Source organism: Anomaloglossus baeobatrachus, chromosome 2 (assembly GCF_048569485.1).
Source record: "Anomaloglossus baeobatrachus isolate aAnoBae1 chromosome 2, aAnoBae1.hap1, whole genome shotgun sequence".
Classification (NCBI taxonomy): domain Eukaryota; kingdom Metazoa; phylum Chordata; class Amphibia; order Anura; family Aromobatidae; genus Anomaloglossus; species Anomaloglossus baeobatrachus.
In genome coordinates, this window is record NC_134354.1 from 195,435,400 (window position 1) to 195,462,936 (window position 27,537).

Here is a 27,537-nt window from a genome sequence, read left to right on the forward strand (position 1 = left end):
ATTATGGTATTTACACAGATTAAATTAAACATCTGATTCAATTTTTGGGAAAAATTTGTTGAAGCTGGCAACTTTGAAATGGAAAAGGTTCGCTGATCTCTAGTGTCCATAGCCTTTAATTCACGTTGCCCTGGAATTTGATGGCATTGTTGATTGTGCAGAATATAGTTACATAGTTACATAGATTGAAAAAACCCTAGGTCCATCTAGTTCAACCTTCCTATACCAATTATACAGTACATTTTGTATAATAGTATAAATATAATATGACCGATAAAGAAATAGAAATAATAGGAGACAACATCTGTAAAAGATCCAGGAATTTTATTGTCCATAATATATAAAATAAAAAACAACAACAATAGAAGACAGCCTGGAATATTTGTTGTTACCACCAGAATGTGCAAAATTGGGTTGATTTTTGAAAATGCGTTGCAATATTGAAAATAGGAGAAAATTAAAATTGAAACATTAGTAAGTATAAGGTAAAAGATGCGTGGTGTGTGTAAATATTGCCGGTACTGAGGCATACCTATATGTAGATGTAACAGGCCTTTGCAGTGGAGTTGTAGGTGCAGAAAGTCCCCTATCTTACCGTGACTTGCATTAGTGGTGTAGACCTTTCCTTAAAAGGTTATTCCCAAAATATTGAATTATCGAATATTGATAGGATAGGGGTTAACTTCACTCTCGCTAGGTGTCTACCACTGGGACCCACCGCGGGAACTTGGGAACCAGGCTTTACAGCTCAATCTTCCTCCAGCAGGCCCATTGACAATAAAAAAAGCAGAGGTCAGGGCACTGGCGGACACAGCCAGAAGAGGGCCACTGTGCAAGAATAATATAAGGGCCCTTTGTAGTCCAATAGCTCATCAAAATGCACAGTCCCACCTACTTTAGAAGTAGAAATGGTCCCCCTTTCCTCTTGTGCCCCTCTGTTGCACCAATGATATGTCCACCCCTGTCCATCCATTAAGATCTGCAAAACCCGGTTCCGAGGTTACAGAGCCCTGACCTTGGGGGGGGTTCAAGAGGCCCATCGATCAGTAAGTTATTCCCTATCCTATAGATATGAGATAATTTAATAAACTTAACATTTTGCCACTAACTTTTTAAGGTTGGAAGTTATATTTATAAAATGCTTATTCATTTACTGCTCTTCTTCATGTAGGCATTACCAGACATTCAAACATTTTGGCTGATCACCTATGGTTCATTGTGTGGAAGATCTGTTTTCAGCCATATCGATACACTAGTAATTTTTCATTAAATATTAACACAAAAATCATCTGAATGTTCACATTTTTAATGTTTAAAAAGCACCAGTACAGGATGAGGTCTAATAAATAGTTAAAAATCATATATGGTAGTTTATGGCGCAATTCTGAAGGGTTGATACACATCAGTTTCTCAGATAAAAAAGATATTTAATGGCAAAAAGGGGCAAAGTAGGAACTGTTGTTCCAAAAGAGGGACGCTAGGTAGGTATGGCATTCTGTACATTCAGGCTTATAGTATAATACCTTAAGAACTGGAATGTCCCTTGTAGGCATCCAGCTGATGTCACAACTATAAGCCCCGGAAAAACATATAACTTGAGGCAAAGGCCTAGCGTATCTTCAAGGAAATGAGGAATTTCAGCCATAACAACAATTTAGACATTATACGTTGGCAGACACAAGTCCTTAGGATTCAGTAATGGCATTTAAAAATAATTTTGCATTTCACAGTTTCACAAGCACACGTTTAGTTATTACATTTGTGTCTATTTTATACCACACATCTACAACGTTCGTATTTTTAGCTTGTATTTACACCTTTATTTCAGTGCTAACTCGATACAGAACCAATTAACAGCTGGATCACATGCGATCTGAGATAGAAAAGTCACATGCAAATGTTACAAAAGATTGTGATAAGTTATGTTCTAAGGGTCACTGCACAATATGTGTTTTTATGATTTTCCAGAAAGAAAATGAACTATAGTCAATGTTGATGCTTTTTCTCATGGATTTTTGTTTTGTTGCATTTCTTTACAGTATTTTTCCCCACAGCGCTTCTTTCATGGAGTTTTTTTGGTGTTCATTCAAAATCCACTACTTGTAGAAAGCCACAAAATCCTTGTAGAAAGCCAGAAGATTAGTATATCTGTGAGAAAAATGCAGCAAAAAATCCAGAAACAATTGACATATTTGCATGCGTGGAAAAATACCAATGTTTTTATGAGATTTTGAAAAATTTTATTTACTTTTCTAATACAATTTTCTGTTCTATTTCTTTTCAGCATGAAAATAAGGGTAAAATACCCTCAAAAACGCATTGTGCGCATTGATCCTAAGAATACAGACACATATTTTCACTGTAGCTCCCAATCCCAAAATTGAAAAACTGTGCAGTTGAAAATAAAAATATTAGGACAGATAAAAAAATAATTAATTATATGCAAATTACTAATATTTTTGTATTCTTGTATTAAAATAGGATCCTTAATCTCAAGATATCTGTGTTGGTGTTGGATCAGTTGTATCTTGATGAAGAAGTGAGAAGTAATTCGAAACGCGTTAAGACCGCATTGTCTTCTACCTTCATGTGCATTGACCAAGCTCTTTATCCATCACAGCAGCATGGAGATCCCAATAAAAAAGAATTTTTATTGGTCTTTGATCATGACAGGTCTGTATTTGGCTTGTGTTTGACTCAGAGAGCCTCCTATGTTGGCAGGTGACCAGTGCCAAGTGTAAATATGCTGGCCAAGTGGCTCATTTCAATATACTAAGCCAGTCCCTTCTCTATTAACGCTAATATAAAAACAGAGAAGAGGACTGGCTTAGCTATTGAAAGAGTCAAATGCTGACACAGGAAGCATCGTCTTGCGTTGAACACAAGCCGGTAGTGGTGCTGCCAGAAATGTTGCTCATATCTTCAGACCGGAGAACCTTTCAAAATACAGGTATATTAAAAACAACTTACAGACAGAAACCAGAAGTAAAATTCAATTTCCACATCAAATTCTAATCAAGATGACTAACATACAAACGAAACACATTTCAGACAGCTCCTGTACTAGTATGGAAGCACACATCAGTTTACAGCCTAACAACCAACCCTCATATAAATACAACATTCTACCTTGAAACAATCAAATCATAAAAAAATATGAAAAAGAATAACAAAAATGGCCACTGACAGTGATAGTTATATTGTGTCGTCTTTTTTTTAAAGACAAGTTGTACAGTATATGGTATATGTAGATAGAGCCGAATTTCTTCTTCCTCTAGCTTGTATATATACAGTCTCATGTAAAAAGTGGCATATTTCCCATAGAAACCAATGAAATGTCAGTTTATGATTTTAAGCTTATTGCTTAAAACAGACAATTTTGAGTATTGAGGGGCAGTGCAAATTTTTGGCAACTGTTTAGCATCTCGTGGCAAAAATAATATAAATATCTAGAATTTTATAATAGGTGCAAAGTAGGGATGAGCAAGCACTATTGTACTCGGGTGCTCAGTACTCATAACTGAAGATGAGCAGATTTGGTTCAGCGAGTTAATCTGGACTTTAGATCAAGTTCGGACCCGGACTTGACCTGAACCTCATTGAAAGTCTCTGATTGGGCAGTTCGAAGCTCCGCCCACATGCAGCTAGGCATAAACAGATCACTTACAGGAGAGGGTGGGCAGGGTTTCTCCTCTTTTTTTGTGCATTATACATCCAATATAGTTCTTGTTACTCCTAGTGCGAGCCATTTAAACACTGCAAGCGTCTCACACTGGACTGAGGACCGAGCGTATCAGAACACAACCATGCTTGAGAGAGTGGTCAGAATATGTAAAGCACCCAAACTCAAACACAGTTTTGTTTTTTTTGGTAAAGTCTGTGTTACTTTTCAGGTTTGCTCATCTCTACTCATAATGAGCAGTCGGACGCTTGGACAAACTTGAGTTGTGTACCGAGTATAAAGGAAGTCAATGGGGAACTCAAGCATTTTTCTGGAAGATCTTTTGGAAAAATGTTCGAGTTACTCATTGACTTCCATTATACTTGGTACATGAGTTGAGCCCGTTTGACTGTTCGTTAAGAGTACCAAGCACCTGAGCATTGTATTGCTTGCTTATCACTAGTACTAAATATACCTGTACACTATGTTTGACCCCAGCTCTAAGGTATGGGTATGTATTGTATGCGCAGCCTTCGTCAGTGCCCCTTCCGGAAGGACATGAAAACTACAGACCTAAAATATCTGCAATGTTAAACTTCAGATCCATATTATAAGACCATGTCTTGATTGCACACACTGGTTAAGGAGAAGGTGGGGAAGATGGAGCAGTGACCATACTTTGTTCTGCATCTGGCACGGTTGCGAGGGTCTGGCTGAAATTTCAGTGTAGGTTTCAATCAAGACTTAACTTTTTCATCCCTTCGTTTGTTATAAAATCACTTGAAGTGCTTCTAGTCATAACCTGAGCCACTATTAGCACTGGGGATATTGCACTGTCAATTGTGTCTCATCCTAGAAACATTTGGGGAAGTAAAAACCCATTTAGATGAGCCAATAATTGGAATTGAGTGCACATTTGAACGCTATTTTTGCCGATTATCAGCTTGGGTAAACATGATGATAATCACCGGAACAAGGAACAAGGAAAACGTTTTGCTCACTATATCATTTATACTGACATTATAAGGAACGTTTTTGGCAGCACATCATACTGTGTAAGCTGGAGATGTACTGCAATAACGATATTCTTTTTGTAGACGCTGATCATATTAATGATCATTCTACAAATAGAAATCTAGTTGGCCTGTTTAAATAGGTCATTAAATGCCTGCTGATTGGTTGGCATATAGCTGATTGATAGACGTTTAAAGGCCGCATTTGGTCAAAATCCCACCAAGTTATGCAATAATCCAAAGAAACTCCAGCTTCACAAACTTGTGCTCTCCATTATTCATTAAAATTCATTAAAATTCTCCCAAATTTCAGGAGTTAATTTTCCACGCGTTTCAGATGTCTCAGCATCCTTAGCCATGACTGAAACGGTGGATTATTAACTACTGCAACTTGGGCAATGCTGTTACTTGAATAATTTGATGAATAATGGAAAACACAAGTTTGCGAAGCTGGGGTTTCTTTGGCTTATTGCACACGTCCTGGTCCTGGAGCGTCTCCATGTTCTAAACTGCCTCCTAGTGACACCAACGGTGAGATGGACTTTTTTTTTTTTTTTTTTAATAATCCCACTAAGGCACCAAGGACAACATCTTTAAGGCGTTTGTACAGTATGTTCTCAGTTTTTGCGTGAGTTTCCTCCCATACACCAAAGATATACTATTTGGATATTTAGATTGCTACCTCCAATGGGGACAGAGATAAGAATGTTTGTTAAGCGCTGTAGAATATGATGGCACTATATTTGTAAAATAAATAACCATTTGGCAACTGTCAGCTGATCCCTTCGAACCCTCTTAGATATTAGTCATTGCCACACACCCCTAAGAAAATAAGGATTGGACATGCTGAAATTCAACATGCCTAACCCTTTTTTTCCAATAACAGGAGCGTTGGGGGACGCTACTGTATAAATTAAATGTTCAAATCATCCTTTCAACATTGGCTGGCATAGCTACCTTTAATCGAATGAGCATGGCCACTTTCTTTTCTGATATCCAAGCTAATGAAAATCTTGTAAATAAAAGCAAGCTACTTGATACCAATAATAGCCATATTGGTCATCTTTATTTCTCTATTAAAATATTTAATTGTGACAATTTTTTTTAACATCACAAACGATACAAAACTGTCCAGGTGAAAAGGAATGATGTAGCCTATCGGTGATGAAAAGACGATATGTTACATAAGGTGACACCTTGTGGGAAATGGTTTATTGCCACCATAAATTAAGTGAGAGGAGTTGGGGGGAGGTCTTATTTTGTACGATATGTATTTGGGCATGGAAACCTAAGGGAATTCGCAGTAGTATTAAGTGGATGATCATTCACGAAAGTATGAGTATAATGTTCAGAACTTTTTTAGTCCATGATACATGATTAGATGATTAGGTTTAAGTCACAAACATACATAAGAATTAGGCTTTTATCCAACATACGTTGAATGAAACATCTTTGCCACGTTGCATTACAAGTGCTTTTGTTGAATAGAACGAGTGCAACTATACAAAACAAAATGACAAATTTACTGAAAATTGTACCCAGTGCTCATGCCTTACCCCTGATCTAATACATATCCATGCATCCATAGATTAAGCAATTGAATAATCAGTCATTTCAAGTTACTTTACATCTGGAGATGGAAAGATGATACCAAGATATGATAGGACTTGAGGTAATCGCTGGACAGACCAGTCCAGTCATTGTATTAGTAGGAATTTCACTTGCTTTCAACATTGACAAACAACAATGACCTTTCTTTTTTCCCTTCAGCCATACAATATAAAAATAGACTTTCTTAAGCCATGTGATGCAAGAAGATCCCGGCAGTAAAGGTTCAAGGCATCATTTCTATGGCTCATACTGACAAGTTCGGGATTAGTGTAAATAACTGGCAATTTACATTGTTCTATAATTGCACTAAATTAATTGCTGAGGTTCATAGTTGCCCCGAAACCTAATCCGTGAAACAATGTGCAAGTCTATTTTGGGTAGATTGTCAAAAAATATTTTGTAGTAGTTCCAAAAATAGTAGAACATAGTGAATGGGAAAAAAAGATATCTGAGTACCAAAAACCAGCTTGGTCTTCTTCATATCTCTCATAATTGTATTATGCAAAATCTACAAGAAAAAAAATCTGAACTTTTTTAATAAAAAAGGTATATTTCGACAAATTTAGTATTCGGCTTAGCTGTAAACACAATACGAGCAACTCTTCCGGATATGCAATGAAAGGTTTCCATCAAGCATTTCATCCTAAACCCAAACAGCTGTGTTCATGTCAAACCCCGTGTAAGTAAAATTTCCTTGCTTCTGGTCTGTCTTGGCACTTATTGGAAAACTTTTGATGCCATTCCTGCCTTGTTTTTCAACTTTACTTTTAAAGTCATTTGCTGATGGGAAGTAGAAAACGTTTTTTGTTTTAGTCGGCTTCTTGCTCCTCTTGTAGATTTGAGGTTTTTGCTCTTCAAAATTTGGCCAACCAGGTTTTTCTTTCAGTAGTTTGTCTCTGTCCGGTCGAACACTTCGTAAAAACTTTTTGAAAAAATTGGCTGTCAGGGAAAACTTTTTGTAAATTTCATGCGATCTGCTGACACTTAATAGGCTTTCACAGTTATCTCCCTTTTTGTCCATCTCTGGTAGATCTAACCAGTTCCCAACTAGATCTGCAAAAATGTTGTCACCCAAGATAAGGGGTTGCCTGTTCCGGCTCTGTGACATAAGAGAAGATGTCCAGTCATTGGCTTCATCACATATAAAATCATCAGAACTGCGTTCAGTATCAGAGTGGGTATTATCATGAAGGAAATGGTTGTGAAAGCTGGAAGATGTAGACTGCGATTCACATTTTGGCCATCTGTCCATTGAAGGCAATATGGGCAATGAGGTGTCGGTCCCTGCTATTCTTTCCGACAATACCTGATGACCTTGTTTCATGCTTGGAATGGAGACAGAGCTAACTGTGCTAACAGCCCATGACCCTCGGCTACTAGCCAACGAGCTGTTGTCTAGACTCTTCCCACCTGCCCATATATTCTCAGACTGTTTTCTGGACTCATGCCTGACCTCAGTAGCCTCATGTACACTTTTGCAATATGGATTCACTCTCATAGTTTGAAGTCGGTTCTGCTCTCCTGAAATTTCCAGCTGCTCAAGAGCTGTCTGAACCTGGAGTAGTTTCAGTTCCTGGAGTGCGCCCATCATAGAGTTCATCTGCTCCTGCAAATCTTCTCCAACTTCTTTCATTGACAGCTGCAACAAGAAGAAAACGAAAGCTTGAGTTAAGAACAGATCAAACAGTTACAGTGTTTTTGGATTAAGCCATTTAGCTTCATTATCTATGTAAAGGGTTATTCCCATCTCCAAGATCCTATCCTAATATGTAATAGGTGTAACAATAAATTTACCAAATACCTCCAATTAGAAATATAGTATAGTTCTCCTAATTAGCTATGTCTCTTACCTCATGTTCAGGGCATTACAGTACCTTAGGTATCTAATTGTCACTATATGCTTGGTAGTAACTATAGATTCCTAAGCTGCAATGCCCTGCACATGAGGTAAGTGACAGCTAGTACTATACTACATTTCTTATTGGAGGTATTTGCTAATATTATTATTATTACACTTACTATATATTGGGATAGAACCTTGGATATAGGAATAACCCTTTAATTCAATTCAAAGATTTCCTGCACGACACATAAAAAGCATCTCAATTGGAAGAAGCTGTGGTAAATGTTTACGAGGAAATTGATATCAGGTTTTTGCTACCTGTTTTATCTGCTGAAGATCTACCAGTTCTCTGATTGCTGAGCTCTGTATAACCCCGCCCGCACCACTGATTGGCAACTTACTGTAGACACTGCGCATATACAGAAAGCTGCCAGTCAGTGGTAGGGGCGTGGTTGGACTACAAGCAGGAGGCCAAGAAGTCCTCTAATGACAATCTTCTGGTGATAAAGCAATGATTTTGTAGACAGTATAAGTGATATATTCCTAGAATAGTTGTATCTTTCCCTATATTATGCTGCTCTCAGAATAAGAAAAAACCTGGTGACAAATTCCCTTCTGGAATCTAAGTAAAAAAAGATCATAATAATCACACATTAGCATTATAACTCAATGAGACCACTGTTTTTACATTTTAGGGTACTACAATTCCTCCTGGCTTTATGATAAAACTATTGAGAAAACAAAATTTACAATACTGAAAACATCTATTGTCATTGCTATATAAAGAATTTGCTTGATATACAACCACATAATACACTCCACCATAACAACATGGTAAAAGTACCGTATTATATAAACTATACAAAGTCCATAGGTTGCATTCGGTCCAATAAGCTTTAAGTTATTATCTGACTGCAGAATACTAGTATATATAAGGATGCTCTATATCTTGAATTAACACGGTTTTGTTCATGACTGAACAATTGATAGCAAAGATAAAGTGCCGTACTCAACAGCAACCACCAGGAACGTTCCGAGCTGCTGTGTACTGCACCGTATCTTCACTTAGTTCCAGCTGATCAGTTGGGTGCCGGATGTCGGACCCCCACCGATCTCATATTGATGATATATCCAACTGTTCAATCTTGGATCATGTTTCCCCATGGCAGCCCTTTCTGCCTTGTAGATATTTTGCACAGTACCAGGCACTGCCTGAGTATTGCAATAGTGCAATGATATCACATATCTGCGTTGTTGGCAGGCTTTCTACTGTATAGCATTACTGTAGAGTATCGCTCACGCGCTCATTCCTTTCCTCCTGCCACTCTTCTCTGCCCATTTGTAATTGGCTATCAGGTTTCCTACGGTGGGATGCAAGGATGTATGATGATCAATACACCATGACAGCTGCCTGTGGTTTACTATTGAAGCCTTTCCAGCCAAGTCTTTGACTGCGGCTTTATGTGAAGGTTTGAGGCATTTCAGACATTCTACCCCCTGACATTCTTCATTCACACGCAAAGGGGCACTAACTACTGAATGGATTAACCCTTTCACTAAAATAGCAAAAACCAACAGAATGTTAAAAGAAACGATAAAGGGAAGGTGCCTAGTGTATGTACCATTTACACTACTACAGTATGCCTTTTATAGTTTTCACTACTACATTATGATTTTTTTAAATTTATTTTTGCACAAGCTAAAAGCCATATATTTTCAATATAGTATACCACATATCACAGGGAAAAGATTAAGCATCTTAATTCACAAAACTCAGGAATTAGTAATGTTGATAACTGATGAACTAAGAGTAGAGCATAGATTACATTAATGCTGGAGCTTTGGGGGGTGGGGGGCAGAGGGAACATTCTTCATAGGGCATCTATACATGTATCGGCCTCTCTTACATAAGATCAAACCAGTGTTATAATTCCACATTGTAAATAGGAGCTCCAGTTATCTTATTACAGATTTTGATTTGGGTCTAACAAAATTCAAGTTCAAACCCATAAGTTACATTTACCCCCCTTTATGTTGTGTTATTCCTGCTTGCGAGCCTTATAATATTTGACAAACATGCCTACCTCAAGTAAAATGTATGGTTGTACTTTCTCTAAAACATTGGCTTAGGTCATAATTATACATTGTAAGTACATCAGGGACAATGCAATAAGATTAGCATTGTGCACACCTGTCTTAATGATGGGCTCGTTGGAGTAAGGTGCCCCAAGTTCATCAAGAGGAGCACACCTCTGAACAGGGCCGCCACTAGGAATTTCAGGGCCCCATACTGACAATATTTTCGGGCCCCTTTGGGACTCCGCCCAGGCTCCACCCAACTCCGCCTCCACCCCTCAAATTTCCTACAGTCTCACTGCCACTCTTGCAAAAACATGTATGTATGATATATATATAGAGTATATGTATATACACAGACAGATAGTATACACAGATAGTATACACACAGACAGTATACACACAGACAGAATACACACACAGACAGATGTTATAGACAGACAGACAGATAGTATACACAGACAGACAGACTGTATACACAGACAGACAGACAGACTGTATACACAGACAGACAGACTGTATACACAGACAGACTGTATACACAGACAGACTGTATACACAGACAGACAGACTGTATACACAGACAGACTGTATACACAGAGACAGGCTGTATACACAGACAGACTGTGTACACAGACTGTATACACAGACAGACTGTATACACAGACTGTATACACAGAGACAGACAGGCTGTATACACAGACAGTCTGTATACAGACAAACTGTATACACAGACTGTATACACAGAGACAGACAGACTGTATACACAGAGACAGACATACTGTATACACAGACAGATAGACATACTGTATACACAAGATGGGGGATGATCAAAAGAAATCGGGTTAAATGCTGTGCTAAAAACCACAATCCAAAGATGTATCGTGAATTCCTTTTCTTTATTTTCACAGGTCAACGCGTTTCAAAGGCATCTCCGCCTTCTTCATCAGGACAAAAGTCAGAAAAGAACAGCATATCACATGCTGCATGCAGAGGATACATATATACAACTGAAGTAGCCACGTTTACAGAGATGACGTCAGCTGGCTGATGACTTAGAGTCACATGGGGAGGGCAAGAACATACAGACAAAAAGAGAACAAAGAAAAAAAAAAAAGACAGACAGACAGTATATAAAGACAGACAGTATATAAAGACAGACTGTATACACAGACAGATAGTATACAAAAATAGGCAGATTGTATACAAAAATAGGCAGATTGTATATACAGGCTATATACACAGACAGACAGTTTATACATACAGATAGTATACACAGAAAGACAGTATACACAGACAAAGTATATACAGACAGACAGAATATACAGACAGATAGTATACATAGACAGACAGACAATATACACAGATAGTATACATAGACAGACAGGTACACATTGCACACTATACAGGACACACATACTGTATCTTATACATAACACATACAGACAGCACATAACACATGATCCCCATTATACTCACCTGCCCGTGATGCATTTCAGTGCCCTCTCGTGCATCTAGCTGAAGCTGAGGCAAGGTAGAGGCTGGGGTCGGAAGGCCCCCCCGCCTGAGGTCAGCGCCGCCCCCCGCCTTCCATCTGTGATCAGCGTTCCCCCCCGGCGTAGATCAGCGTCCCCCACGGGCTGAGATCAGTAGCCCCCCAGGCTAAGATCAGCGCCCCCCCCGGGCTGAGATCAGCGGGCCTACCCCCTGAGATCAGCGGCCCACCGGGCTAAGATCAGCGCCCCTTTCCTGGGCTGAGATCAACGGGCGGGGCACCTCACCCCACCCAGCGATTGTCTTCAGCTCACAGCGCTTACCTGTCCTGCTGGCTGCCGCGTCCTCGCCACCTCTGCCACTGTTACTTGCAGGAGTGTAATGAGGTCGCAGAGTGATGACCTCACCACAGTGCTGCAAGGCACAGCGATGACGCGCCGGTGCCCTGCTCTGCTCCAATGACCCTGCCTTCACCACATGGCTAATTTGCATGCTCTGCCCCGTCGCATGCAAATTAGTCATTTAAGCTAGTGAAGCGACACTGCGGGGCCCCTCTGCTGCTGTGACTGGGGCCTGGTAAAGAGGAGGGGCCCGTACTGCCGGGGGCTTAATAAAGCTAAGTAATTACCCCGGGCCTGTCCGGGCCCCCTCTCTTCACCGGGCCCCCTACACCAGGCACAGCAGTAATGCCCTGATGGCGGCCCTGCCACTGAATGAATTCAGCACATCTTTTTAGTAGCAAGCGCCTGCGCCTGCCTCACCAGAAATGCTACTCCAGTCCAAAACTAGAATAGTATTTCTAGCAAGAGAAAAGCTGGCACTTTTGCTGAATTTGATTCTACCACCTCTCCTGCTGCATTTATTTCGTCAAAGCTTCTTCATGTTCAGACACAGTCTTAGTTTCCACTGGGTTGCTTCAGATCTTACTGGTCAAAGGAGTTCAAGCAAAACCCAGTCCAATGTTACAGGGTACTTTGAGATGGTGATCTTTCCTTCCAGCAGACCCACATCTAGTCTCATTAATGGTCCCATCATGACCGGATTAAAGCTTTGCACTCCCAGATGCTAAGCAGAACAAAACGCTACTTTAGTCAACTACATTCACAGGCCAGTTAGCGTCAACCTGTTACCTTTACGGTTAAAGGACTTGGCCAGTAGAGTCCTGTTCCCTCTCAACTGACCGCTCCCATGGTGGGCTAGTGTAAACGCATAAAGTGAACCAATCACCAGGATTTTTGTATATAACCTAAAGCCAGTGCTATACTGGCACTATCAGGCTGATTCTATACATACCTGTAGTGGTCAGCTCGGATGTATAGGTTTTGAAATCCAAGAAAATAAAGTTTAGAAAATTGGCAGCTTCTTGAGTGACAGCAGCTGAGGATCAGATAACAGCTGGGGGGGTATTCATAGTTATCCCCTCCCCCTGTTAGAATTAGCATAATTAATTCTGATACCAGGAAGCAACATTTTCCTGTTTGCTGAGGCCCTGCCCCTTCTGGTCACAAGGGTATGACCTCACCACAGGTGCTGCTAGTGAAAAGTTAAATCGATTGTATAATACTTATGCTAGTTCTAACAGGGGAAGGGTATAACTATTAATACCCCCCCAGATATTATCTGATCCTCAGCTGCTGTTACTCAAGAAGCTGACGATTTTATAAACTTTATTGTCTTGGATTTCAAAACCTAAACATCCGAGCTGACTACTACAGGTATGTAGAGAATCAGCCTGAATGTGCCAGTATAGCACTGGCTTTAGGTTATATATAAAAATCCTGGTGATTGGTTCCCTTTCATGTTAGGGGTACTTTGCACGCTGCAACATCGCTAGCCGATGCTTGCGATGCCGAGCGCGATAGTACCCGCCCCCGTCGCACATGCAATATCTTGTGATAGCTGCCATAGCGAACATTATCGCTACGGCAGCTTCACATGCACTTACCTGCCCTGCTACATCGCTCTGGCCAGCAACCCGCCTCCTTCCTAAGGGGGCGGGTCGTGCGGCGTCACAGCAACGTCACATGGCGGGTGGCCAATAGAAGCGGAGGGGCGGAGATGAGCGGGACGTAAACATCCCGCCCACCTCCTTTCTTCCGCATAGCCGGTGGAGGCAGATAAGGAGATGTTCCTCGCTCCTGCGGCTTCACACACAGCGATGTGTGCTGCCGCAGGAACGAGGAACAACATCGTATCTCCTATTGGTGCGACATTATGAATATGACCGACGCTACACAGATCACTTATTTTCGACGCTTTTGCGATCGTTTATCGGCGCATCTAGTCTTTACACGTTGCGACGTCGTTACTGGCGCCAGATGTGCGTCACTTTCGATTTGACCCGGACGATATCGCAGTAGCGATGTCGCAGCGTGCAAAGTACCCCTTACTGACCCTATAGTCCAATAACTTCCTACACAAGTGCTATGTGACACATTACCACTTGCAATATTTGCTATACACTATACCTTACATTACACTTCACTAAATATCACAGGAACACATTACATTACACTTAGTATTCACAAAAGACACAGGACATTGTTCACATTACAGTACATATTTTTCATGTTTCTTTGGAATTTGGTAAACAAAGAATTATTTTTGCGGAATCCACTGACAATCTAATATTTCTAGAGTTAGAGGACTTGAACTCTAGTGACATCTATTGTATGTAGCAATATTAAAAGTCAAAATTGACCCTTTAAAGAGCTCTGCCACATGACATAATAAAAAGCCAAATCAACACTCAATTTTCAGACACGTGCTTCAGGGTGCTTGCCCCACATCAGTGCTGATTTGGCATCTAACCCCAACTTATGTGACAAGGCTTGATATTGATTTTTAGTATTGCCACATCAAGTAGGTGGCCCTCAAACTATTGTCCTCTTCCTCTCTGAAGAGGCTATTGTATATTTAAATTTCCTGGGTAGCATTGCACAGCCTATAAGTCTACTTACTCTGGTTTGACACTTTGTTCCCCATTACCCTTCCTCTTTATGGTAGACGATAAGGATAAAACGCGGTTCTTCTGCGCTACCTCAATAGACAAAAAGAACTCAAAATGGCTTGGGTGGAAATATAGTTGATTAGTCTACATCCTGTTACATAAGCATCAGTGGTTGTGTCACAGACAACAAACCCAGGTGAGAAGATAATACTCTCATCTGTGCCCCAATTTTCACCGGTTAAGACCCTATTACACTTGTTTTTCTACCTCATTCCTCTTTATGGTGAAAAAAAAATAAAAAGCAATAGCTGCAAAAGGAATAGATGCTTAAAATGAACTTTCTCTCAGGGATTAACATCCAGGATGAACTGATATTTTCATGATCATACACACTTTTTCTACAACTCAACCCTCTATGCCCCATTATCTGCCACATGATTTCGAGTTTGAGTGCCAGGCTCTACCAGATCATGGACAATCGTTGTGTCAAACACAAAAACTCTGCTTACTTGGGGGTTGAACAGAACACTTGAGATTTGCTGTCTTTTCCGTAACTCAAGATGTCTCCCTTTTTGCAGGCTCTTCCATGTGTAGTGACAAGAATGCTGTTACGGCTTATCCATACTTCAGTAAATCACTTCTAGTTAGTAAGCATATTTACTGACAACAATGTGTACCAGATCTTTTCATTGGAGTACAGAAAAACTTATCTTTTACAAACATTTCTTGTTTTCACATTACAAGATCCAATCCCATTTTTGGTAACAAATGTTTGGGTCCTTATGGAGCAGTGATGTGCAGGTATGAATAGGGCCCTGTACTTAAGTGGGATCAAGCCAAAAATTTTAGCTTTTCAGTCACTTGCATCTTATTTTCTCTTTTACACCAAACATACCTATTGTATACTGATGCACCAAGATTTGCATGAAATGATTACATAGCAATAATTCTGGAAATTACCCTTTTAGACACTGGTAAATAATGTATGAGACAAAAGATTCATATATTAAAATATAGGCCTTGTTTAGGTGTTTTTAATAACATTTTTGACCTAGTTATATTATATATAATATATACACCATAATTTAATATATACGTAACAATAGAATATTTTAATATGTATAATATTGTATTTTTTTATTATTTTTAGACTATTTTCTTTGCAGTCAGAGATTTGCATATTTTAAGCAGTTCATTCAATGCACTAGACAGAAAATAAAAGATTCTTACATATGAAACAAGACATTATTCCCTGAGAAGATAAGCTGATCTGCAAGTGTTGGTCTGTCAATCAGCGTTGACATTGAGAGATATGTACAGACCAGCTTATCTCCCGAGGGAACAATTTGGTAGACTTTGGCAGTGCATTTTAATGAGAGAGTGGTAGAAGGAGGAATAGAGAAAGTGTCGTTTGGCCTGTTTTATATATCCAGCTGGTAGTCTTTATAATATAAAACACACAAAGGTACATATGGCTTTATTGAGGGGACATTCATCAAAGGAAATGTGCCATAAAGTGGACTCACGTGTTACAAAATGGGCAAGCGACAGGCACCATTTATATACTTGTTTTGGTGTGGGTAAACAGTTTACAAGGGTTACACCAAATTTATCATGGACTGGCTGGCTGTATATACAAATGGTTTCTAAGGCTGTGTATATAGAATGATATACGTTGCATCATGATTTGTCTTTCATCTATTATAAATACAGACCTTGCCCTTTTAGTAAGGAAATACTTGTCATTAGCAATGTATGACTGCTCTGAAACCCTTGGATGTTACACATACAGTACAGACTAAAAGTTTGGACACAACTTCTCATTGCTAGAACAACTATTAAGAGGAGGCTTTGTGCAGCAGGCCTTCATGGTAAAATAGCTGCTAGGAAACCACTGCTAAGGACAGGCAACAAGCAGAAGAGACTTGTTTGGGCTAAAGAACACAAGGAATGGACATTAGACTAGTGGAAATATGTGCTTTGGTCTGATGAGTCCAAATTTGAGATCTTTGGATCCAACCACCGTGTTTTTGTAGAAAAGATGAACGGATGGACTCTACATGCCTGGTTCCCACCGTGAAGCATGGAGGAGGAGGTGTGATGGTGTGGGTGTGCTTTGCTGGTGACACTGTTGGGGATTTATTCAAAATTGAAGGCATACAGAACCAGCATGGCTACCACAGCATCTTGCAGCGGTGTGCTATTCCATCCGGTTTGCGTTTAGTTGGACCATAATTTATTTTTCAACAGGACATTGACCCCAAACACACCTTCAGGCTTTGTAAGGGCTATGTGACTAATAAGGAGAGTGATGGGATGCTACGCCAGATGACCTGGTCTCCACAGTCACGAGACCTGAACCCAATCGAGATGGTTTGGGGTGAGCTGGACAGCAGAGTGAAGGCAAAAGAGCCAACAAGTGCTAAGCATCTCTGGGAACTCCTTCAAGACTGTTGGAAGACCATTTCCGGTGACTACCTCTTAACGCTCATCAAGAGAATGCCAAGAGTGTGCAAAGTAGTAATCAAAGCAAAAAGTGGCTACTTTGAAGAATCTAGAATATAAAACATATTTTCAGTTGTTTCACACTTTTTTAAGTATTTCATTCCACATGTTTTAATTCATTGTTTTGATGCCTTCAATGTGAATCTACAATTTCTAGAGTCATGAAAATAAAAAAAACTCTTTGTATGAGGAGGTGTGTCCAAACGTTTGGCCTGTACTGTATGTCATCAAAGTAGAAGAAACTATTGGAAGATTTTAATAAAGCAGGATAAAATATATTAATGGTCCATGATTAAGAGAGACCGTCAAGAATGAAGGGTCTACAATGCTCTATGAAGTGTCAAATTCACTGTTCTTTTCACAAAGCACATTAAACCTTGGTAACTACAAAGCCACAAGAACAGCTCACCATTGGAGATGTCAGATGGTCTCTCTTAAAGGGGTATTCCCATCTCCAGGATCCTATCCCAATAAATGTAATAGGTGTAATAATAAAAATATTAGAAAATACCTCCAATTAGAAATGTAGTATATAGTTCTCCGGATTCACTATGTAGCTTACCTTATGCTCAGGGCATTGCGGGACCTTAGGTATCCATGGTTATCACCACTAGTACCTAACTAACTGTGACTATATGCATGGCCATAACCATGGATACATAAGGTCCTGCAATGCCATGAGCATGAGGTAAGCTACATAGTGAATCAGAAGAACTATACTACATTTCTAATATTATTGTTATTACACCTACTACATACTAGCATAGGATCTTGGAGATGGTAATATCCCTTTAAGAATAGTCCTTAAATGAAAACATTCCTTTAAATGGAACCTGTGAGGTGTTTAAAGGCCCCAATACACATTAGATGGAAGTGGCTGAACCTGCCAATTTCTCCCAAATACCAACCAAAAGCACATAGAGGCTCTGCTGAGCTGAGAGTTCAGGTGCAGGGGCAAACATAAAATTGGTGTAACCTGAGCAGCCACACCGGAGCCCTAGAGCCCCATTTCCACTTCCAAAACTGGTGGAATTGTGCATTAAGATGAGCTATTGGACTGCTAAGGTCCCATATACTGTTCTTCCACAGGACTTCTGTCTGTGTCCACCAGTGTTCAGGTGTATGGGGGAGATGGTGGGAGATGGTTGTCTAACTTTGCTTTGTAGGTTAGTAAAGACAAGTTCATATAAAAATTCCAGGACACAAATAGAAATTCTATCTCTAAGAAAATTAAGTTCAAATAGTTATTTATCGTAAATGAGGTTGCAAGTGCACAAATTCCTGACCAGTGCATGGATTATCCACATTTCTTCGGGCCTCGGTATTTTCAGACTACATAGGACTTGGCCTATATTAATTGAATTGTGCAGATAGAACATTCTTCATTTATCATTATGTTTCATTACTCATGCTTGTGATTATCTTTTTTTAAGTGCACTTAGGAGTACTAGCCACCAATTATTCTATATGGGCTCTTATTTTGCTCATAGACAATTATTATTTTTATCACTTACCGTATATTTTTTAGGAGCACTATTGATTCCATAGTGCTGTACATGGGGAAAAAAGGTTCATATACAAGCCACAAATATAAATTACAATGAACAAACTAACAATGACAGACTGGAGCAGAGGAGAGAGGGCACTGCAGTGGTAGGCTTATAGTCTACCAGTAGTGAGGTAGTTTGCGATAGCAGCTAGGAAAATTAACAATAATAGTTCCAGGTAGCCTCATGTGATCCTTTAAATAAAGTCATAAAGGTCACATGCTACTTTTAAACACAGTGAATATAAAAAAAGAGGCCATGGTAGTATGTTTAGCTCCCAAAGGCTACCCACAGTAGCTCAAGCAATATGTGACCTGGTGTTGTATTAAAAAACTGTTTCTGGGACATTTTGGAGAAATGGGTGCATTACTGGTTCCACGATTGATCCACTCTGTACTACAAGTCTAATTTGAAATCACATACCAAGCCTAAGGGCTGGTTCACACTAAGCGACAGCGACAACGAGGTCGCTGTTACGTCACCATTTTCTGTGACGTAACAGCGACCTTGTAAGTCGCTGTTATGATCGCTGCTTAGCTGTCAAACACAGCAGCCGAAGCAGCGATCATAACCGCGAGAGCAGGGAGCCGCGCACACTGCTTAGCACTGGCTCCTTGCTCTCCTAGCTACAGTACACATCGGGTTAATTAACCCGATGTATACTGCAGCTACATGTGCAGAGAGCAGGGAGCCGCGCACACTGCTTAACACTGGCTCCTTGCTCTCCTAGCTACAGTACACATCGGGTTAATTAACCCGATGTGTACTGCAGCTACATGTGCAGAGAGCCGGGAGCCGCGCACACTGCTTAGCGCTGGCTCCTTGCTCTCCTAGCTACAGTACACATCGGGTTAATTAACCCGATGTGCGCTGCAGCTACATGTGCAGAGAGCCGGAGCCGGCAGCACAGGCAGCGTGAGAGCTGCGGAGGCTGGTAACTAAGGTAAATATCGGGTAACCACCTTGGTTACCCGATGTTTACCCTGGTTACAGCTTACCACAGCTGCCAGATGCCGGCTCCTGCTCCCTGCTCGCTTCATTTCGTCGCTCTCTCGCTGTCACACACAGCGATCTGTGTGTCACAGCGGGAGAGCGCCTTTGAAGAAAACGAACCAGGGCTGTGTGTAACGAGCAGCGATCTCACAGCAGGGGCCAGATCGCTGCTCAGTGTCACACACAGCGAGATCGCTAATGAGGTCACTGTTGCGTCACCAAAACCGTGCCGTAGCAGCGATTTCGGTAGCGATCTCGCTATGTGTGAAGCACCCCTAAAATAGTGTCTGAACAAACCATCTGAAGGCATCTGCATAACAATGGACTACAAACCAGATGTTCAGCTACAGGTGTTCCATTAACCTCATGCCATGGCTCTCAAAAGCTATCATAGTGAATAGCAAGATGGCTATGGAGACAGGAATGGAGGTCCATCTTCTTCAGCAATAAGTCTCATTTTTTATTTGGATGCAATAATAGCTAGAGATTTGTCTGGACACTACACAATAAACAGACCTTCATGAGGGAACATCTTACTACTGGGATTATGGTTTGAGGTTAAATAAAGTAAGATAGCTGGACTCCTCTAGTCTTCATTCCAGTTACACCAAGAGCTTGGCATTACATGTATTTGGTAGTGGAACCAGTGGTATAGTCATTCTCTAAAGTGTCACAAGAGCCATTTTTCAACACAAGACCTGGGCACATGTTGATAGTGCTACTGTGAGCAGCCTGCATTGCCTAACCTTGTTAACATTGCCTGCAGTGTCTCCAGAGTTGTCTCTCATTGAGCAAATCTGGAAATCATTGGACAGCAACTGAAATTGGGTTGTGAGCAGCAGATCTTGATGATTTGTCCTTCTCTCCTCTACACTCATTTGCTCCTCATCCAACCACCTCCAAGACTTCTCCCGAGTATCCCGTCTTCTGGAATTCGCTGCCTCAAAACGTCAGATTATCTGCTACACTTGCAAGCTTCAAACGGAACCTACAAATTTATCTGTTCAGAAATACCTATAGTCTCCAATGACCCCAGCGCCATAGCACTGTGCAGAAACTGCCGCCTCACCATCGCCCACCTACTGTCTCCTCCCCAATATCCTATAGAATGTAAGCCCGCAAGAGCAGGGCCCTCTTCCCTCTGTACCAGTCTGTCTATTATAACTTGTATATGTATTTTGTATGTAACCCCTTCTCATGTACAGCACCATGGAATCAATGGTGCTCTATAAATAAATAATAATAATAATAATAATAATAATATTTTGTGTACCAAAGTGCATTCAGTAGAATATTCCTCAGACAACCATGAATATCCTCACTGATAGGATGCCATGGCATGTAATTGTGTGTATTTTTGTAGGTGGTGCTCATACTTGATAGTGAATAAATTGAGATGTTTTTAAAATTGAATTACTATTTTTTTATCATATGCATATCCTTAACCTGTCTTTTGATCCCATGATTTCCATAATTCTACGACTGTTCCTTCTTGGTAATGCAATTTCAATGTTGAGGAATAGTTTTGAGAACATTTTAACATCTGTATTTTTATAGCAACACTGGGACCTCCCATGGAAGTACAAGGCGACCTAAAGGGCTTGGGCCTCACTAAGGGTACCTTCACACTTAGCGATGCAGCAGCGATCCGACCAGCGATCTGACCTGGTCAGGATCGCTGCTGCATCGCTACATGGTCGCTGGTGAGCTGTCAAACAGGCAGATCTCACCAGCGACCAGTGACCAGCCCCCAGCCAGCAGCGACGTGCAAGCGACGTTGCGCTTGCACGGAGCCGCCGTCTGGAAGCTGCGGAGACTGGTAACTAAGGTAAACATCGGGTATGGTTACCCGATGTTTACATTAGTTACCAGTGTGAGCAGGGAGCAGGGAGCCGCGCACACTAAGCGCTGGCTCCTTGCTCTCCTAGCTGCTGTACACATCGGGTTAATTAACCCGATGTGTACAGCAGCTACATGTGCAGAGAGCCGGAGCCGGCAGCACAGGCAGCGTGAGAGCTGCGGAGGCTGGTAACTAAGGTAAATATCGGGTAACCACCTTGGTTACCCGATGTTTATCTTGGATACAGCTTACCTCAGCTGTCAGACGCCGGCTCCTGCTCCCTGCTCGCTTCATTTGTCGCTCTCTTGCTGTCACACACAGCGATCTGTGTGTCACAGCAGGAGAGCGGCTTTGAAGAAAACGAACCAGGGCTGTGTGTAACGAGCAGCGATCTCGCAGCAGGGGCCAGATCGCTGCTCAGTGTCACACACAGCGAGATCGCTAATGAGGTCACTGCTGCGTCACAAAAAGCGTGACTCAGCAGCGATCTCGGCAGCGAGCTCGCTGTGTGTGAAGCACCCCTAAATTATTTGCTAGAATCTATATGAGTGTTGCTGAGTGATGAAAACAGTAAAGCACATCCTAATTCTGCTGCTAGTAATGTAATAAAAAGAGACAGGAGCATTCCAGCCACATTCCTCAGTGAGGTGCTATATTAACTTTTCAAATCTTAAGTTGACTTGAAGGTTAAACAGATCATTATTGTTCTTTATCAATGCAAGGTTCTTAGGGTACCTTCACACTTAGCGATGCAGCAGCGATCCGACCAGCGATCTGACCTGGTCAGGATCGCTGCTGCATCGCTACATGGTCGCTGGTGAGCTGTCAAACAGGCAGATCTCACCAGCGACCAGTGAACAGCCCCCAGCCAGCAGCGACGTGCAAGCGACGCTGGGCTTGCACGGAGCCGCCGTCTGGAAGCTGTGGAGACTGGTAACTAAGGTAAACATCGGGTATGGTTACCCGATGTTTACATTAGTTACCAGTGTGAGCAGGGAGCAGGGAGCCGCGCACACTGAGCGCTGGCTCCTTGCTCTCCTAGCTACAGTACACATCGGGTTAATTAACCCGATGTGTAATGCAGCTACATGTGCAGAGAGCAGGGAGCCGCGCACACTGAGCGCTGGCTCCTTGCTCTCCTAGCTGCTGTACACATCGGGTTAATTAACCCGATGTGTACAGCAGCTACATGTGCAGAGAGCCGGAGCCGGCAGCACAGGCAGCGTGAGAGCTGCGGAGGCTGGTAACTAAGGTAAATATCGGGTAACCACCTTGGTTACCCGATGTTTATCTTGGATACAGCTTACCTCAGCTGTCAGACGCCGGCTCCTGCTCCCTGCTCGCTTCATTTGTCGCTCTCTTGCTGTCACACACAGCGATCTGTGTGTCACAGCAGGAGAGCGGCTTTGAAGAAAACGAACCAGGGCTGTGTGTAACGAGCAGCGATCTCGCAGCAGGGGCCAGATCGCTGCTCAGTGTCACACACAGCGAGATCGCTAATGATGTCACTGCTGCGTCACAAAAAGCGTGACTCAGCAGCGATCTCGGCAGCGAGCTCGCTGTGTGTGAAGCACCCCTTACTCAAGGGCTCTCCAGAATGTAAACAAGGACATCATGTCTTCATCTATCTATGGACTGTTTACTGTCTGCATATTAAGCCTATCGGATGAACAATGCATCGGAACTCCGTTTGGCCACCAGAAATGTTTATTGGTGGCTTATCTCCAGAACATAAAAATCGGCAATAAGAAATTGGACAAGCTGGATTGATATCTCCCGTGACAATAAATTATCTGAGGTTCCCATACAAATTAGACAGTCGGCTGAACTCATTGATATCGGCAAGTTCAGCCGACATTAGTCTAGTATATATGCGGGACTTTACAAGTAAAGATATGGACTGACAGGACATAACAACACTAAACTTACATCACTATTGGTAAGGCCACATCCACTTGTTGAGTATTTGGTGAGTTTTTTACCTCAGTATTTGTAGCCAAAACCAAGAGTGGAACAATCGGAGGAAAAATATAATAGAAACACGGACACCACTTCTGGATTGTTATAATAATAATTTTTATATCTATAGCGCCAACATATTCCGCAGTGCTTTACAATTCAGATGGGACATGTACAGACAATATAAGAAAATACAAAATAACAAAATTCAGATACCAAGAGGAGTGAGGGCCCTGCTCGTTAGCTTACAGTCTATGAGGATCTCCGATCAAATTAGCAGACAGGTGCGGGGAATAATGCGGACTCGCATTAAAGGGACAAACACAGTCAAGCACATACAGTACAGACCAAAAGTTTGGACACACCTTCTCATCTCTAGAACAACTATTAAGAGGAGACTTTGTGCAGCAGGCCTTCATGGTAAAATAGCTGCTAGGAAACCACTGCTAAGGACAGACAACAAGCAGAAGAGACTTGTTTGGGCTAAAGAACACAAGGAATGGACATTAGACCAGTGAAAATCTGTGCTTTGGTCTGATAAGTCCAAATTTGAGATCTTTGGATCCCACCACCGTGTCTTTGTAGAACAGGTGAACGGATGGACTCTACATGCCTGGTTCGCACCGTGAAGTATGGAGGAGGAGGTGTGATGGCGTGGGGGTGCTTTTCTGGTGACACTGTTGGGGATTTATTAAAAATTGAAGGCATACAGAACCAGCATGCCTACCACAGCATCTTGCAGCAGCATGCTATTCCATCCGGTTTGCGTTTAGTTGGACCATCATTTATTTTTCAACAGGACAATGACCCCAAACACACCTCCAGTCTGTGTAAGGGCTATTTGACTAAGAAGGAGAGTGATGGGATGCTACACCAGATGACCTGGCCTCCACAGTCACCAGAACTGAATCCAATCGAGATGGTTTGGGGTGAGCTGGACCGCAGAGTGAAGGCAAAAGAGCCAACAAGGGCTAAGCATCTCTGGGAACTCCTTCAAGACTATTGGAAAACCATTTCCGGTTACTACCTCTTGAAGCTCATCAAGAGAATGTCAAGTGTGTGCAAAGTAGTAATGAAAGCAAAAGGTGGCTACTTTGAAGAACCTAGAATATAAGACAATATTTTAAGTTGTTTCACACTTTTTTAAGTATTTCATTCCACATATTTTAATTCACAGTTTTGATGCCTTCAATGTGAATCTACAATTTTTAGAGTCGTGAAAATAAAGAAAACTCTTTGAATGAGGAGGTGTGTCCAAATCTTTGGTCTGTACTATATATATATATATATATATATATATATATATATATGTCCTTGGTCTTTATTAGAACAAATTTCCAGAATACCATATTAAAAATAAACCCGGTGTTCCTGTATACCCAGGAACCACACGGGTAGCACAAACTCCTGATCATATCAAGGAAAGGAGGAAATACGAGTTTTTAAAGTGCAAAAAGTACATAATTTATTAATGAATATGGTGACAAAGACTTGAAAGAGTTAATATGAGGAATTTAAAAGACCGAATCAAACAGGATGTTATATGCACCTAATACATTGGGCCCAGACTATAGCACATAGTGTACTATAGCACTATGTGCTATAGTCTGGGCCCAATGTATTAGGTGCATATAACATCCTGTTTGATTCGGTCTTTTAAATCCCTCATATTAACTCTTTCAAGTCTTTGCTACTTGTGCTATAGTCTGGGCCCAATGTATTAGGTGCATATAACATCCTGTTTGATTCGGTCTTTTAAATCCCTCATATTAACTCTTTCAAGTCTTTGCTACTTGTGCTATAGTCTGGGCCCAATGTATTAGGTGCATATAACATCCTGTTTGATTCGGTCTTTTAAATCCCTCATATTAACTCTTTCAAGTCTTTGTCACCATATTCATTAATAAATTATGTACTTTTTGCACTTTAAAAACTCGTATGTCCTTGGTCATGAAGGGGTTAAAAGAGTTGTCCACCTTTGGAGACCTTTTTTCTTACTTAAATGCATGTATTTTCGGTTACATTTATTTCAGTAAATGGGTTTCATTAAAAATTTGTACTGTTTGCCCTTAAAGCTTCTGAGTTGTATCTATTGCTAGCTGAAGAATGAGTTTACTTATGATTTTTTTTTTCGGAGTTCCTCTCTGCTGAATTTATGACTACAAACCTCATCATGCCTAGAAACAAAGTGCCTGTAACTATCAAACAGTGTAAAATATTTAATGAAACCTAATAGAATTTTTTTTTTTTTTATCCCCAAATACAAGAATCCAAGTTAAAAAAAACTGTGCCAGTAAGTGGATAATCCCTTTAACTAGTCACTTGAAGTTGGCACTAGTGATCATGTACTTTGGAGATGTCTTGTTATTCCTTATCGTGTTTGCCTTGCCTCCATTTTTACCTGTGTTTCTGTATGATTTTAATGTGTATGATTTTTTATTATATTAGTAAAGGTTTCTGATGTACGTAAATGTGGCACTATATAAGTGAATAAACATTATTATTATTATTATTATTATGGTAAGTTTTAATTTTTTTATTTATATTGTCGGCTCATTGTTTCTCAACTTCTCCAGCTACTAGATCTGTAGTAAGAATTTTAACATATTAAAAGTTGATTTCCCACTTCCCATCCCCCACCCCACCTCGTACTATAGAAACAGATTCTGTAGGGTTACTCTATATGAAATTCTCACCCATTAATGAATTCTTAAGACATACTTATGGATTTGTTTATGAAAGGGTGCATCAATGATGATTTGGACCATCGTAGAGACTAGAACATTGAGGAAAGTAGTGAAAGTACTAAATGTTCTGAGCTATAAAAAAAGATATTCACAGCATTCTAAGGTGAAAACCAAAGCACTGAACAGGTTAACTAGGTCTGACAGGCTGTGAGGAGATGGACTTCCATGGCAGCATGCCAGCTCTAATACCCACTCATCAAAAGCTCAGCATGCGCTGCCACTTCATTAGCCCATCGCCTCCCTCCTGTCAGGGGGCTAAGTAGGGAGCTGAGTTTTGATTGGCCCAGTAAGGAACCTGCAGCCATATGTCAACTGGTCGCGACCCGGGAACCGCTGCTCGTAATGATGCATTAACTTTTTGCTGGCAAGCTCAGGAGGAAGTCTTTGCTAAAGTAAATACTAAACCGATGGCACACTACCCTCTCGGCATTATGCACTACTAAAAATGGCAGAGGCTATTTACAAAGAATCCAAATAAATCAGCCTTGACTTAATGCTTTCACTATTTTCTTATAATAAATTGTAAGGATTTTAAAGTGACCACTATGGTATTTCAGCACTACTTGGACTCATTCTTTAAATGTTTAACATCCTCTTTCAAGGAGATCTGTCAGCAGATTTCACAATACAAACTGCAAATGATAATAAACAGATCTTTGAACTGATGAGGCTGTTGTGCTTAAAATCCGTGGCAAAATCAAGGCATAAATTCTTTGCCAGAGACACCTACTTTAGGTTAGTCATCGACTCATCAGTTAAAAGGTTAGTTTTAGAAATCATATTAATTTACCTTTATAAAGAACATACATATTATTAATATACAGCCTAAATTTAACATAACATTTTGTTCTTGTACCTTTTGAATTTTTTCATCACTATCTGCTCCTCTATGCATCCAGCTTCTTATGCACTGCTAAAAGTACATTTCCCAGCAGCACCCTGCTTCTTCTCAGTGCTGCAGACTACTCCCTATCTTATCTTGTTCCTGACACACCCCACTTCTTTGAGCTGATGGTCTACCATAATATACTAAGCTCAGCTCAGCTGTACCTATCAAAGTTAATTGTCATATCTATAAAATAGCTGTATGGAAATTAGTTTTTGATGACCTATCTACAGGACAGGTCATGAATAGCAAATTGGTGGTGGTTAATGATGAGTGAGAGTGCACTGGCACTGCTCGTTACTCGATCGAGCATCAGGGTACTCATGGAGCTCAGCCGAATATCTTGGGTGCTCAAATATTTTGTCCGTGAAACAATGACCTTAATGCTCAGGCTTGCTTCGCTGCCTAATGT

General features: G+C 40.8%; 1 protein-coding gene across 1 annotated transcript in view; it reads right to left on the reverse strand.

Moving 5' to 3' along the window:
• Positions 1-307: 307 nt before the first annotated feature.
• The window catches only part of INKA2 (inka box actin regulator 2), a 56,561-nt gene continuing 29,331 nt past the window's right edge, over positions 308-27,537 (reverse strand). Inside the window, exon 2 of the mRNA XM_075335577.1 lies at positions 308-7,924. Coding sequence (XP_075191692.1) covers positions 6,929-7,924 — 996 coding nt within the window. The 3' untranslated portion in view covers positions 308-6,928. The remainder of the gene's footprint in view (positions 7,925-27,537) is intronic.